Source organism: Musca autumnalis, unplaced genomic scaffold (genome assembly GCF_047663935.1).
Source record: "Musca autumnalis isolate F117 unplaced genomic scaffold, ASM4766393v1 scaffold_5, whole genome shotgun sequence".
NCBI lineage: Eukaryota > Metazoa > Arthropoda > Insecta > Diptera > Muscidae > Musca > Musca autumnalis.
In genome coordinates this window covers 71036241-71050279 of record NW_027412088.1, presented here as the reverse complement: position 1 = coordinate 71050279, position 14039 = coordinate 71036241, and the positions used below count along the sequence as shown (strand labels likewise).

Sequence of the window (14039 nt, the reverse complement as noted above, 5' to 3'; positions counted from 1 at the left end):
CTCTTTTACTGACCAAGTTTGTTATAGAACAGCATTTTTAAAAGTTTGTACAAACTTTTGGGTTATCGAACAGACTTTTTACTAACTCTTGGTCCACAATAAAGTTATAAAATCATCTAGTTTTAAAATCAATACCTTTTTTCAAACATTTCTCAAACCTCCATACAAAATATAAGAAATGTGATGTTGCTCTTTACTCTTTAATATAATTTTTAATATTTGGCTTAAAAACAAAAAATAAAAAAAATCACCAAGGTTAGCATGATATAATTTTTCTAAAAGAAAACCCCTTTGTATTATTTCTTATTTTGTACAATTTCAGATTCCCATGTGAAATGTATTTGACCAGACATCTGGAACGTCATTACCCAACCAAACAAGTTATTTGTGAATCCTGTGGAAAGGTGATACACTCCCTTGATGCCCTAAAACATCATATGCGTCGGGTGCATGATAAAGTTTCCGAACAATGTACCTATTGTGGTCAATGGTATTCTAGTCGAGCGACAATGCGTCGCCATTTGTTAAACATGCATGTTCATGCTGATGAGGAACATCGCTGTGAAATATGCGGTTTTGTATCCTCGTCGAAAACGGCAAAGAAACGTCACATAGAATTTAAACATAATCCCGAGAAGAAACATAAGTGCACAATGTGTGATAAGGCATTCAAGACACCTACCCTACTGAAGGTATGTTCGATGATGTTTTTTTATTACACAGATATTTTGTTGAAATTATAATGGATTTTGTTTTTGTTTATTTCATAGGAACACATTGCCACCCATACCGGTGTTGATCTCTACAATTGTGCCTATTGTGATGCCTCGTTTAAGTCGAAATCAAATCGTTCCACCCATTATAAACGTCATCATCCTGCAGAGTATATGGCCAATATGAGAAGACGCCCCTGTCCCAGTAGCATTAATAATTATATACAAAATCCAGTGGTTAATCCAGTAGAAATGCAAAAAGTAGTGGAAAATTAAGAAAACAAAAACAATAAAAAGGGCTTTTCTGCAGTGTCATGTAAACATTGTGTTTGTTTTAAAGGTTTTGGTGGGGTTATCCAAAGGGACTTTTCTTTCATGTTGGTGAAATTGTGAAGGTTAAATTGATAAGTGTAACATATAACTCTAAGAATATGCAAAAATCAACAAAATCCACTCCAACTCTCGAAAAAAAAGAAACTGTGTAGGTATTAAATATTTCCATAAATTTACATGATTTTTCTGTTTACTTCCCATGCTATTTTCAGATTCCCATGTGAAATGTATTTAATACGCCACCTTAAACACCACACTCCACCCACGGAATTTGTTTGTGATACCTGTGGCAAGGTATCACATACCTTACATGCTCTACGAATACATCAGCTAAGGGTACATGCCCCGAAAATTCCCGAACAATGTACCTATTGTGGTAAATGGTATTCGTCGCGTTGGACCCTAAAGAGTCACGTCTTGAACATGCATGTACGGGCCGATCAAGAACATCGTTGTGAAATTTGTGGTTTTGTATCGAGTTCTCGCACTGCCAAACGGCGTCACAAACAATTCAAACATAATCCAGAGAAACGTCACAAATGTACAATGTGTGAGAAGGCTTTTAAGACACCCACTCTCTTGAAGGTATGTTGGAAGTGGCAAATGATAAGATTTTGTATTCTAAAAAAATGTCTGTTTTACAGGAACACACAGCTATCCACACTGGAATCGATTTGTACAACTGTGCCTATTGTGATGCCTCATTTAAATCGAAATCAAATCGTTCTACCCATTATCGCCGTCGTCATCCTGTTGAACATAATGCCAATATGACTAGAAGGGCACGTCCCACAGCTATACCAAATTATGAATCAATATAAAATGGGAAAATTATGTTGGGGGTTATTCTGAACAAAAATTCCTTGTGAGTTTTTTCGCCGTTACAACTTAAATGGGAAAATGGAAAAACTCACGGAGAATTTCCGTTCGGAAAAACCCCATTCTCCTCTTTTTGTTGATTTATTATTATTTTTTCAATATAAGTTATAATTAAGTATATAATAAAGGCTTTCAATTGAGAAGCAAATTAATCATTTATAATTTCCACGAAAATTTGAAGAGGAATAGGGGGGAGACTTATTCCATATTAAGAAGTCCAGCCGGATTAGAAATTACTTGTACAGAATCTTTCCTTTGCTGTCATTACATTTTTTGACATGAACAACAAGTGTTCACGGGTTGTGATCTCTCTTCCTTTATGAGAGATTAATAATTTTTTAGATTGTTCCGTTCCTAAGGTATTTTGAGGAAGTTTTAGATGTTTAAATGTTTAATTAACTATTCGGGAAGAATATTTGGTAGACGGGCACCCACCATAGAGTCATCTTTATTAATTTGACACAAACAAAAACGTAAGCATATTTTTTCACAATTATGTACAAAAAATAATGTCTTTGTTCTCTTACAGATTTTCCTGGAAAGTACATGGTTAGTCATGTTAAAAATAAATATTAAATAAACCAAAGGTATTTTCGATATCGGCTGTTCTAAGTTTATTAAAAAAACAACCACACATTGCTTACAAACATGTGTATGTCAAACTTCCCAGCAGAGGCGAGGGGATTAGCATATGAACGTGATGAGCTTAGTCGGAGCTGTAGGAATTCTGTAACTCACTTTTTGAGTTATCGACAAAAATCGGTAAAATTAAAACTCAAAATTGTGAATGAAAAGTATCAATAAAAGTTGTCAAAACTGTTGCTATCGGTAGAAATTAACGACAACTTTATTTTGGTTGTTAACTTACTGAAATTTTTCTTTAATTGTCGAAATTATAAGCATTTTAATTTTACTGATTTTTGTCGGTAACATGAAAAATGAGTTACAGAATTCCAGTACTGACACTGTAACTTGGAGCAGGTTGGTCGGTGAGCATAAGCGGAAGAAGTGGTTAAATCATATGAAGAGTTGCAACATTGAAGTCGGAATAAGTGAATTGTGCGCAACGGTGATGTCACTCTCGAACCCTGGCAAGAAGAAAGATAAGACTTCAGTCACGTTTGGCGACGTTACGCTGACTGATCCAAAGAAGTGCACAAGTGTCAAGCACCCAGGAAGTGACAGGACGAAGAGAAGAGTACTACGTCACATTATATCCCTTCCTGCCGAGGATGAACCACCACAATTTTCAATGGTTGATGTTGCGAATGTCATCAGGAACGCTAAATCATCCAAAGCGTTGGGCTCTGATGGAATTTCCATGGTATTTCTGAAACAGCAGCATGAGCAGGGAGTGTAGTATCTCACGAAAGTTCTCAATCTGTCACTAGCCACCCACATCGTTTTCGAAATCTGGAGAATGGGCAGGATAGTCGCGTTACTGAAACCAGCCAAGGATGTTTGTTAATCTACAGACCGATTTCGCTTTTGTCGCCCGTAGCAAAGACTCTTGAGGCTTTACTCCACCCTATCGTCAGAAAAAGCTATGCAGTTGCAGATAATCACCATGGTTCTATAAGCAGCACAGCACGATAACAGCGCTAACGCCATCTCCACACATAGATAGAACAGTCATGGTGGTACTTGACTTGTCGAAAGCTTTTCACACTGCCCAGCACGCTGTTTAAGGACACAGCCTCAACCACATTTAAAACGTTGGATAATCAATTACATGTGTGGTCGCCAGTCGTACGCGGAATTCAGAAACAAGAAATCCAAACCCCGTATAGCGAAACACGGAGTTCCCCAAGGAGGGGTGATATCTCTGCCCTCTACATAACACTTGTCCTATAAATCGAACGAAGAAAAAATTTTCATCCCTCTCTATTTGTTGCTTTACTTCTCCAATATTTTTTGGATCTCGTCTTCCACTTGTTTACTCCATCGAAGCTTACCAGATCTGCGTGCACCGTCATGCGGCCCGTACATACGCCTTTTTAGCGGAATCATCATCGCTCATTCTTATTTCATGTTTAACCTCTATCTCTCCTGAGTTGCGCCTCCTCCAGACGGCATTTATGCGGATGATTGTGCAATCTTGGCGTCAGGTACCTTCCTTGATGTCATTTGTGAAAGCCTAAACCCCTATTTGACTGAAATTACCACCTTTTTCCACGCGAAAAATATACAAGTATCCGCCACTAAATCTACGGTCACTGTGTTCACCACGCGGGCCGCAGAGATGAAAACAGAATTGAATGTAATGATCGATGGTAGCAGATTTTTGACCACTTACTACCCCAAGATTGTAAGGGGTCACATTAGACAGCATGTTCACGTCGTCCGCACATGTCTGCGACAAGCTGAGTTGCAGGAACAAGGTCTTCTATTCCCTAGCCGGCAACATTTATGATTCATATAAAGAAACCTTGTTGACAACATATAACGCGATAGGTCAGTCTGTGGTAAGCTAAGCGGCGTCAGTATGGTCCGCGAATGTAAGTGCAACGCGATGGAAAAATATGCAAACCTGTCAGAAGGCTTCCCTGAAAATTGCAACAGGGTGCACCCTCATGTCTTCAGTGGACCATCTAAATGAGGACGCAAAGATCATTCCCGTGCAGCTCGTGTGTTACCATGAGAGCCATCCTAATCACCTTATGTTGGATAGGACGCCCCACCCCAGGCAATGTTAGGTGGGATCTTCATGATTTAGAAAGAGAGGCCCAACGTTACAAGAGATAAACCTATCAAGCAGATTTGAATAGCATTCACACAGATGCAGTCGCAGATACATACCATAAAGAACTATCGTGTGAATGGGGTCCTCGGAGAACATCCACCATCTACCGCAGGTGAGGAGCGTCATCTGCCACGACAAAGCGCAGTAGTATTTGGCTCAGGATGGTACAGCCGTCTAAATTCATATAGCGTCTAAATTCATAACGACACCGTGAAAAATAGATGTAGACTCGTCCATATGAGGGACTACGACAGGGATTAGGTTGCTGCGTGAACACAGCCCCCAGTGAATAGTCGTCGTCATCTGAATTCGAGACTCCCCCGTTGTCCCCCCAACAGCAGCCTCACACGTAGCACTTGACATCAACCGTTGCTGCTCTAGTCACTGAAAATGCATCATTTTGCAATTTAGGAGTTGTGATGGCTACAACATACTTAGGGAGGGTCACCTAAAAATTCACGTATGACAAGTCACTTGCACCCATGATTCATTCACCTCATGATTTGTTATCGAATGTAGGGAGACACATTCTGGTTCATAGAGTTCCCAAAATGTCAAATTACCTATATGGTCCATATTCGAACTCCAACTAAGTTTGGAAGACATATGTATTAGGCCTTACAAAATTTGGGTCGAATCGGTCGATCCGTTCGAGAGTTATCTTGTGTAGTATTAAGAAAATCGCTTCAGTTTTTTTTATTTCTTTTCAAAATGGCGCAAATATGCGCCAAGTAAAAATGTTTGGAATGTTAAATAAATGTTTTTTTTTAATAAAGTTAATAAGCAAGTTTATATTGTTATTAAGTATGTGTTGCAAATTTCGAAATTAAAAACTATGGTCATTCTAAGATTATTACTAAAACCGTGCTTCACTTTAGAAATTCGAATTAGGACCCAGCAAAATTTATTTGAAGTTGTTCATTGTGAAGTAGTGATTGAATAGCTTTTTTTGAAGCAGTCCACGCAGAGTCATGAAAAATGCAGTCCGTTCTTCACATTTTGACAATGTCCGACTTGAATCCATTTCATAAATTTTTCACATTTTAGAAATTTCAAAATTTTGCAAAAAAAAGAACTTAAAAAGACAAAGAACTTAATTTGTTTCTTGTTAATTATAATAACAGCAATATGTTTGCATCCATAAAAAGTAATTTGTATACAAAAAATAATAAAAGTGATTTCGAACTACATCTTTGTTTGTAGCCAAAGAAGTAGTTGATTCATATGTTGTTGTGATTTATTCACTACAAAGAACTAATGCAAAATGTGTGCTTAAGAAGTAAATTAGACAGTATCCTCACTGCACCATGCCCTTGTAAAAATCATGACTTCTTTCACGTAAAAAGATGTAGTCCGGAATCACTTGCACTCATGATTTAACTACTTCTTTGGCTACAAACATTTTGCTGGGGAATTAGCTTCCTCTGGCTGAGTTCATTGATCCATTGCAGATTGCAATATTTGTTAAAACTTACTAAATTCCATACCTATCTTATCCACATCTTCAAAAATAACACAGGTACTAGTAAGAAAATCCAAAAATTGTTACCATATTTTATTTATTTCATCCTTTTTCATTCTTCTTTTCAGATTTGCCTGTGAAGCTTATCTAACACGACATCGTGAACTACACACGACCATGAAATTTATTTGTCCTACATGCGGTAAAGGTGAACCAACAAGAGGCGATTTAAAGAAACATGAGAAAAGGGTTCACGCACCAAAGGTACGGCAACAGTGTCCATATTGTGAACAATGGTATTCTAGCGAAAGGACAGTGCGTCAACATATAATAAATATGCACGAAACGGCCAATGAAGATCACACTTGTGAAATATGTGGTTTCGTATCATCGACCAGAATTGCTAAAAAAAGACATATCAGTTTTAAACATAATCCCGAAAAGCGGCACAAGTGTCCAATGTGTGAGAGGGCATTTAAGACGCCAACACAATTGAGGGTAAGTGAAGAATAGAAGAGAAAGGTTTCTTGATGAAGTTTTAAAAGTTTCATTTTTTAAATGTTTCTTTTTTTAGGAACACATTGCTGGCCATACTGGTGAGGATTTGTACAATTGCAACTATTGTGAGGCGACATTTAAATCAAAATCAAATCGTCGTACCCATTATCGTCGTATTCATCCCTTGGAATATAGTGAAAATATGACTGTGCGACCCGGACCAATGCCGATTTTTTGAGACAACGTTGAATTGGAATGTATGAATGAGAAATAAGTGTTTCAATTGTAATACACTGCTAGATTTAGTAAAGGATTTCTTAAAAATCTAACTTAAATGTTTTCTGTGTATATTTTTTCTTGTAATAAATAAAATGTGCTTTACCATTCCAAACGTTTTTATATATGTATGTATGTATATGTGGTTCAATGTTAAATCATACAAAAATCGTAAAATATGCTAACGATGTTTTAAATTATGATTGTAGATTTCTGGTCTGTTTTAGAACTCCAAGAATCTACAACTTTCTACTATTTTTTCGATAACATAAAAGAAAAAATGTTATCGTAGTAAAAATGTGTAGATTCTTGCAGGGCTGGCATTTTAGTTGAAACATTTCCTCTTTTAACAATATCCCCATAAAGTGAAGGAGTTTGACTCAGTATGGTATCATATTAAACAGTCCAAATTTAAACAAATATGTAATTTCAATGTATAATATATAAATTTGTAATGTACATAATAATCTTAAAAATATTTTATCTAGATACATAATTTATTCTGAGACTCGTAGTGAAATTTTGTGTAGATTTTTTTTTCTTTTGACACTTTAAGCGACAACTAAGTTTCATGGTACTTTAAGCTATCAACTCGAGAAACACATGAAAAAAATTACATCAACAAATTTTGGAATTCGCGCTTTTCGTGTTTTTTTGAAAAAATTTAAACTGATATTTTTCACGATATGATATGAAAATTGATGAAGAATATTTTTACTTTTGACCTCATCCCGCTAAAGTTATGTTTTTATACCCTACGTCACATTGTGGAAAGGGGTATTAGTCTTTGTGAATTTGTATGTAACATGCAAAATAAACGAGACAAACCTACAGTTCCTTCTTCTAGGGATATACATAGAATCACTTTCTGATTCGATTTATGCATATCAGTTCGTCCGTTCTTAAGTTACAGATTGCATTTATTGTCGGATTCAGCTGAAATTTTGGTATATAATTTTTTAGCCATAGAACTAACTCTATCGCTTTTTGTGAAAATCGGTTCAGATTTGGATTTGGCACCCATATATATTTTCGGCCAATTTCATGAATTTCATGCACCAAACAGGCTACGTATGCCCAATTTCAATGAAATTCGGAATGTGTGATGGAATTGGGTCTAGAAAAAATGTTTGCCAAATTATATTGAAATCGGTTCAGAATTGGATATATATATATATATATATATATATATATATATATATATATATACAGTTGCGTTCAAAATAATAGGAGCGCCCATACAAAAAAAGAAATATGTCAAAAAATATGGTTAAACTTACCCATTTTGGTTTATTTTGAATTTATTTAACATTGTTGACATCCCAACAGTTAATTCATCAGCAGAAATGTGACAATCTGCTTTAAATTATTTCTTGTTTACACCAACATTATAAATCGTGTTTAAAGTTTTTGTTCAAAAAAATAGGAGTGTGGAAGAAAAAGGACGATAAAAATAGTTTTAGTTGAGTTTAGGATCAAAATTGTCAATATTTTAGTTAACAGTAGTAAATCCAATAGATTTTATGAGATTTGATTGTTGTTTGAAAACAAATGTCCTTTGGAGGTAGCCAAAAAACAGGCGATTGTCCTTGCAGAAATTTTTTCCATAAATTGAGCACTTATTGGGCAACTCAATGGATTTTGTAGACAAAAGCTTTAACGATTAGATTTGTTTGATGCTATGGATGTTATCTCTAACAATATATAATAATTGGTATCCCATAAATTTGTGTATTTTGATCCTTGATCCAAGTTTAAGACAGTTTACATTAGCCCTTAAGGTAAGGATCGGCCAAAAAAAGCGTATCTATAAGGAATTTATTCCCCAACCAAATAATATTTGGAAGTCCTTAGGGTGCTAACCTTGTGTATGCAATCAATTTCGCTTCTATTCAAAAAATGTTTAAAACGTTAACGGTTGAAATGTACCTTGAACCATTTCGTGATAGGCTGGCTGGGATTGCATTATGGTTGGTATACGCCGTAATATATTTTTCAATATACACTTACGTTTTTCACTTAAAAATACTTCATTTAGGTTAGTTTCATTAGAAAACTGTTTATTATACGATGCAAAACCTAATACAAATATTCTTAGGCCTACTTTAAAAGTTTGTCTTTAAAGTTTCCTTCTCAACAAAGCGTTTTGAAAAATGTCTCATATGTGCCAATCATCCAATTATTCAAAAATGAACCATATAATCAATTCTGCGTGCAGTTAAGATGCTAAGGACCTCAAAACATCACTTGGTCGAGAAATTAATGCCTTATGGATACGCTTTTTTAACCGATCCTTACGTAAAGAGTTAATGGAAACCGGCTTTAACTTGGCTCAAGGATCAAAATACACGAATTTCCGGGATACCGATCGTTATATATTGTTCGAGATAACAGCCAGAGGATCAAAAAACTGTAATAACTAAAGTTCTGTCTACAAAATCGATTGAGATACCCAATAAGTGCTCAATTTATGGAAAAAATCGCTGCAAGGACAATCACCTGTTTTTAGGCTACCTCCAAAAGAACTTTTGTTTTCAAACAGCCATCAAATCTCACAAAATCTATTGGATTCACTATTGTCAACTAAAATATAGACAATTTTGATCTTAAACTGAACTAAAATATTTTTATTGTTCTTTTTCTTCCGCACTCCTATTTTTTTGAACAACAAATTTGAAGACGATTTATAATGTTGGTGTAAACAGTAAATAATTTAAAACAGATTACCACATTTCTGCTGATGAATAAACTGTTGGGATGTCAACAATGTTAAATAAATTCAAAATAAACCACAATGGGCAAGTTTAACCATGTTTATTCGACCATTCTCTTGGTGTGAATGAGCACTCCTATTATTTTGAACACAGCTGTATATATATATATATATATATATATATAATATATATATATATAATAATATATAATTGTTCCACTAACATCCCATAAGGGACAAGGGAGACTTCTCTCATATCAATGAGTGCACCCCGATTCATATTAGCTCAATGATATGGGACATACAGTTTATCGCCGAGTCCGAACGGCGTGTCTAAGACACCACTTTTGTAGAGAAGTTTTACATGGCTGAAATACTCAGGAAATGTCGCCAACATTACTGAGGGGTATTTTGCCACCGTTGAAAAGTGTTTTGATGTTGCCTGGCCGGGGAATCGAACCCACGATCTTATCTGTGCAAGGCGTGTGTGCATACCACTGCACCACGGTGGCACCCTCAGAATTGGATATAGCTCCCATATATATGCTCGACCGATTTGAGGTTTTTGGTGCGCCAAAGCCCAATTTTAAAGAAATTTGGAAAACTATAATTTTATTGAATTAATTAATTCAATTAAATAAAAACTCTCACAAATAAATGACCCTCGTTGTAATAAGACACCAATTAAATATAAATAATTTTGCCAAATCATATTAAAATAGGTTCAGATTTGGTTATAGCCCCATATACATAAGTTCGCCCATTGGAGGTATTTGGTAGAGTTGTGCCAAAGGAACTATATGGAACTATCTCGTTCACTTCGCAGTTCCAATGGCCCACCTTTTTTCTTTGAACAAACTGCGTATACTTACTATCACACGTTATATTTAATGATGTTACTCATACGCTTTGGAACTAGTACCAGGAACTAGGAACTAGATGGCCCAACTCTAGTATTTGGTGCGCCAAACACCCAAATTCTGTTAAATTTTAATGAAATTTGGAAAATGTCATAGAATTCAAAGTAGAAATATGTTTGCCAAAATATACTGTCATCGGTTCAGATTTGAATATAGCTCCCATGTACATGTTCGCCCGATTTGAGATATTTGGTTCACCAAACACAAGTTCTGTCCAATTTTCATTAAATTTTCAGTCGATATGACGCAATTTGGTTTAGAAAAATTTGGAAAATTACAGTAAAACCTCGATTATTCGGGAGTCGGAAAAGATAGACCCTTTTGTTTGATTAACCGTGAAAATCTTTATAAAAATCTATAGACAAAAACGATACAAAAATGAATTATTTTAGAACATCTTTAACCTTTTTAACTTCACAATAAATTCACTATTGGTCTTATTTATAAATATTTGCAAAAACGCATATATTATTGATAAGTCTGCACCGTCCGACATTGAACTTTTATTTACTGGTTAATTTGTACATATACCTGGCGTTAATTTATTAGTTTTGATTCTTCGACCTTTTTTGTTTTCAATTTTGGGAATAAGTTATTCAAGCTCGAGGTCGTGATGTTTCGTATATTTAAATCATTTATTTATTGGTATATCAATATTTCGCAATTACTTGAATTGCATCTTCAGGATAAGTGATCTAGTTCGCAATAATATTTGACGTGTATATTGCGAACTAGATCACTTATCCTGAAGATGCAATTCAAGTAATTGCGAAATATTGATATACCAATAAATAAATGATTTAAATATACCAAACATCACGACCTGGCGTTTAGATAAGATTTACCGACGAATAATGTAGAATATTTTGATCTGATTTGATCTAATCACAGTTTAAAGGAGTTTTTGAAAGATTTTCGAAAAAAAAACCTAAAAACCTTTTGTTTACCCGCATGTCGGTTAATATTTTTAACAAAAGTATTCCCCACATCCTCCTCAGTAAATTTGTCAAAGACACTAATATATGTAACACTGTGCAACATGAAAATTATTAACCATATTCTGACACCGCAGCGTGATAGAAGACCAAAAAAGGGAGGACACGTGTCTCGGCGTTTTTTCGTATCTCATCAACTTTCGCGGTTATAGGCCTCCAAAGGTTTGAGGCTTTGATGTAAAAAAGGGTCACTTAGTCAGGACTATATCTTTCAAACCGTTAGGAAATTTGAAATTATCTCAGAGGCAAAGTTGCAGCTCTTGCCTTGAAGAACAAAAATTGTGAACACATATAACCTATCAAACTTCAAACCAAATTTGAAGCAAACAACCAACTACAAAAATGCACCTCAGATCTCAATAAACATCTTTCTAGAATATACGAACCCTGTATGGAAGGTTCTTGAAGCTCAAAATAGCAAAGCAAATGTGATTTGTATACTGTTTCCTCTGGTTCTGGTCCATAGATACTAAACCGTTCTATATTCAAGAAAACAAGCAACTAAATAATGTAGCAAAGGCATCAATAAACAACTTTCTGGAACGTGCGAAATGTCTATGAACGGTTCTTAATGGTAAAAATAGCAAAAATCTTTTGAAAATATTCAATTTTTATACTTTTTCTCCGACTCTGGTGCAAAGATACACAACCGCCCAAAAAAAAAGGATACAGTCAACTATAAAAATGTACCTTAGACTTCAATAAACAAGTTTTTAGAACATATAAAGATACTAGGAACGATTCTTTAAGCTCAAAATTCGTTTATTTTAGATCATTCTTTCCTGTTCAGTTCCGTAAATAACAAACCTTTCAAATTTCCTTGAGTTTTTAACAGTTTATTTCCGAACCTGAGCAGGGGAAATGTTAAAAATAATTTAATTGTTCGTGAATTTCAGCCCTAAGAATCATTCCTAGAATCTTCATATGTTCTAAAAGTTGTTTATTAAATCTTAGGTACATTTTTTGGTTGACGGTATCCTTAATTTTTGGGCGATTCGGTATCTGTGGACCAGAATCGGAGAAAAAACTGTAAAAATTTAATATTTTCAAAAGTGTTTTGCTATTTTTACCATTAATAACCGTTCATAGACATTTTGTGTGTTCCAGAAAGTTGTTTATTGATGCCTTTGCTACATTATTGTAGTTGGTTGTTTTCTTGAATATTGAACGGTTTAGTATCTGTGGACCAGAACCAGAGAAAACAGGATAAAAATCCCATTTGCTATGCTATTTTGACCTTTAAGAATCGTCTATACATAGTTCGTATGTTCTAGAAAGATGTTTATTGAGATCTGAGGTACATTTTTGTATTGGGTTGTTTGCTTCAAATTTGTTCGGTTTGATAGCTGTATAACAAAACTTGAGAAAAAATTAAAATAAATTTGACCCTGGCGATTTTGACCTTGTAGATGAAGTTTGATGGATTATAGGTGTTCACAATTTTTGCCTCTGAGATAAATTCAAATTTCCTAATGGTTTGGAGGATATAGTCCTGACTAAATTGCCCTTTTTATATCAAAGCCTCAAACCTTTGGAGGCCTATAACCTCGAAAGTTGATGAGATAGGGAAAAACGACAAGACACGTGTCTTCTCTTTTTTGGTGTTCTATCACACTGTGGAGTCAGAATATGGTTAATAAAACATGACTCAAAAAATTAAACACAGTGTAATATTTCGAAAAAAAAAAAATAGAAATAGGCGGCACTTGCCCCGACTACTTAGGTTACTTCCCAATGTAAATCGTTAAAACGTCGCCCTACTTTTATAATCTAAACTGTTTTACCGTGATTTTGAAAAAAAAAAAATGAATTTTGTTGCACAGTAAATATTAAAACAGCAAAAATAAACATACACATGTTTTTCAACATTATACCCATATCTTCAGGGATGTTTAACTTAATTTAAATATTCTTATTATTCTATTTAAGCAGAACCTACATACCATCATTGTCGTTCAAAAAAAAGGTTGTCCAAAACACTTCAACTTTCGAGATTATATGTAATTTTAAAATACACAACACACCCACGTACATTATACAGATTAATTTATCTTTTAATTTTGTTTTTTTAGTTACTCCTGTCAGGCATATTTGAATAAACATATTAAAAATATCCATGAAAAAAAGAAGCCCCGACCATATGCATGTGAATTATGTGGCGAGAGTCAACGCACACCGAGAGGCTTACAGCGGCATATACGTAAAATGCATATGCCCCGAGATCCCGTACAATGTACCTATTGTGGTAACATGTATTCATGTAAGCCATCACTACATCGGCATGTGCTAAATATGCATATATTGGTTGATACGGAACATCGTTGTGAGATTTGTGGATTTGTTTCGTCGACACGAGAAGCTAAGCGCAAACATATTGAATTTCGTCATAATCCAGTAAAGAAACATAAATGTCCAATGTGCGAGAAGGCATTTAAGACACCAACTTTATTGAAGGTAAAGTGTGATGGATTTTTTATCTTATTTTTTGGAATTAATTGTGGCGCTTT

At 34.9% G+C, this 14039-nt stretch overlaps 1 protein-coding gene across 6 annotated transcripts in view; it reads left to right on the top strand.

Moving 5' to 3' along the window:
• The window catches only part of LOC141387190 (uncharacterized), a 225527-nt gene that overhangs the window by 198216 nt on the left and 13272 nt on the right, over positions 1-14039 (top strand). Inside the window, exons 3-5 of one of the 6 annotated variants that reach the window (XM_073956502.1) lie at positions 6259-6628; positions 6705-6885; positions 13605-13643. The exons of 2 other annotated variants lie outside the window; for them this stretch is intronic. In XM_073956502.1, coding sequence (XP_073812603.1) covers positions 6259-6628; positions 6705-6866 — 532 coding nt within the window. In that variant the 3' untranslated portion in view covers positions 6867-6885; positions 13605-13643. Of the gene's footprint in view, positions 1-322; positions 693-770; positions 1035-1258; positions 1632-1690; positions 2078-6258; positions 6629-6704; positions 6886-13604; positions 13987-14039 lie in introns of those variants that run through there. 3 more of the 6 variants (XM_073956495.1, XM_073956479.1, XM_073956480.1) reach the window with 3 other exon arrangements.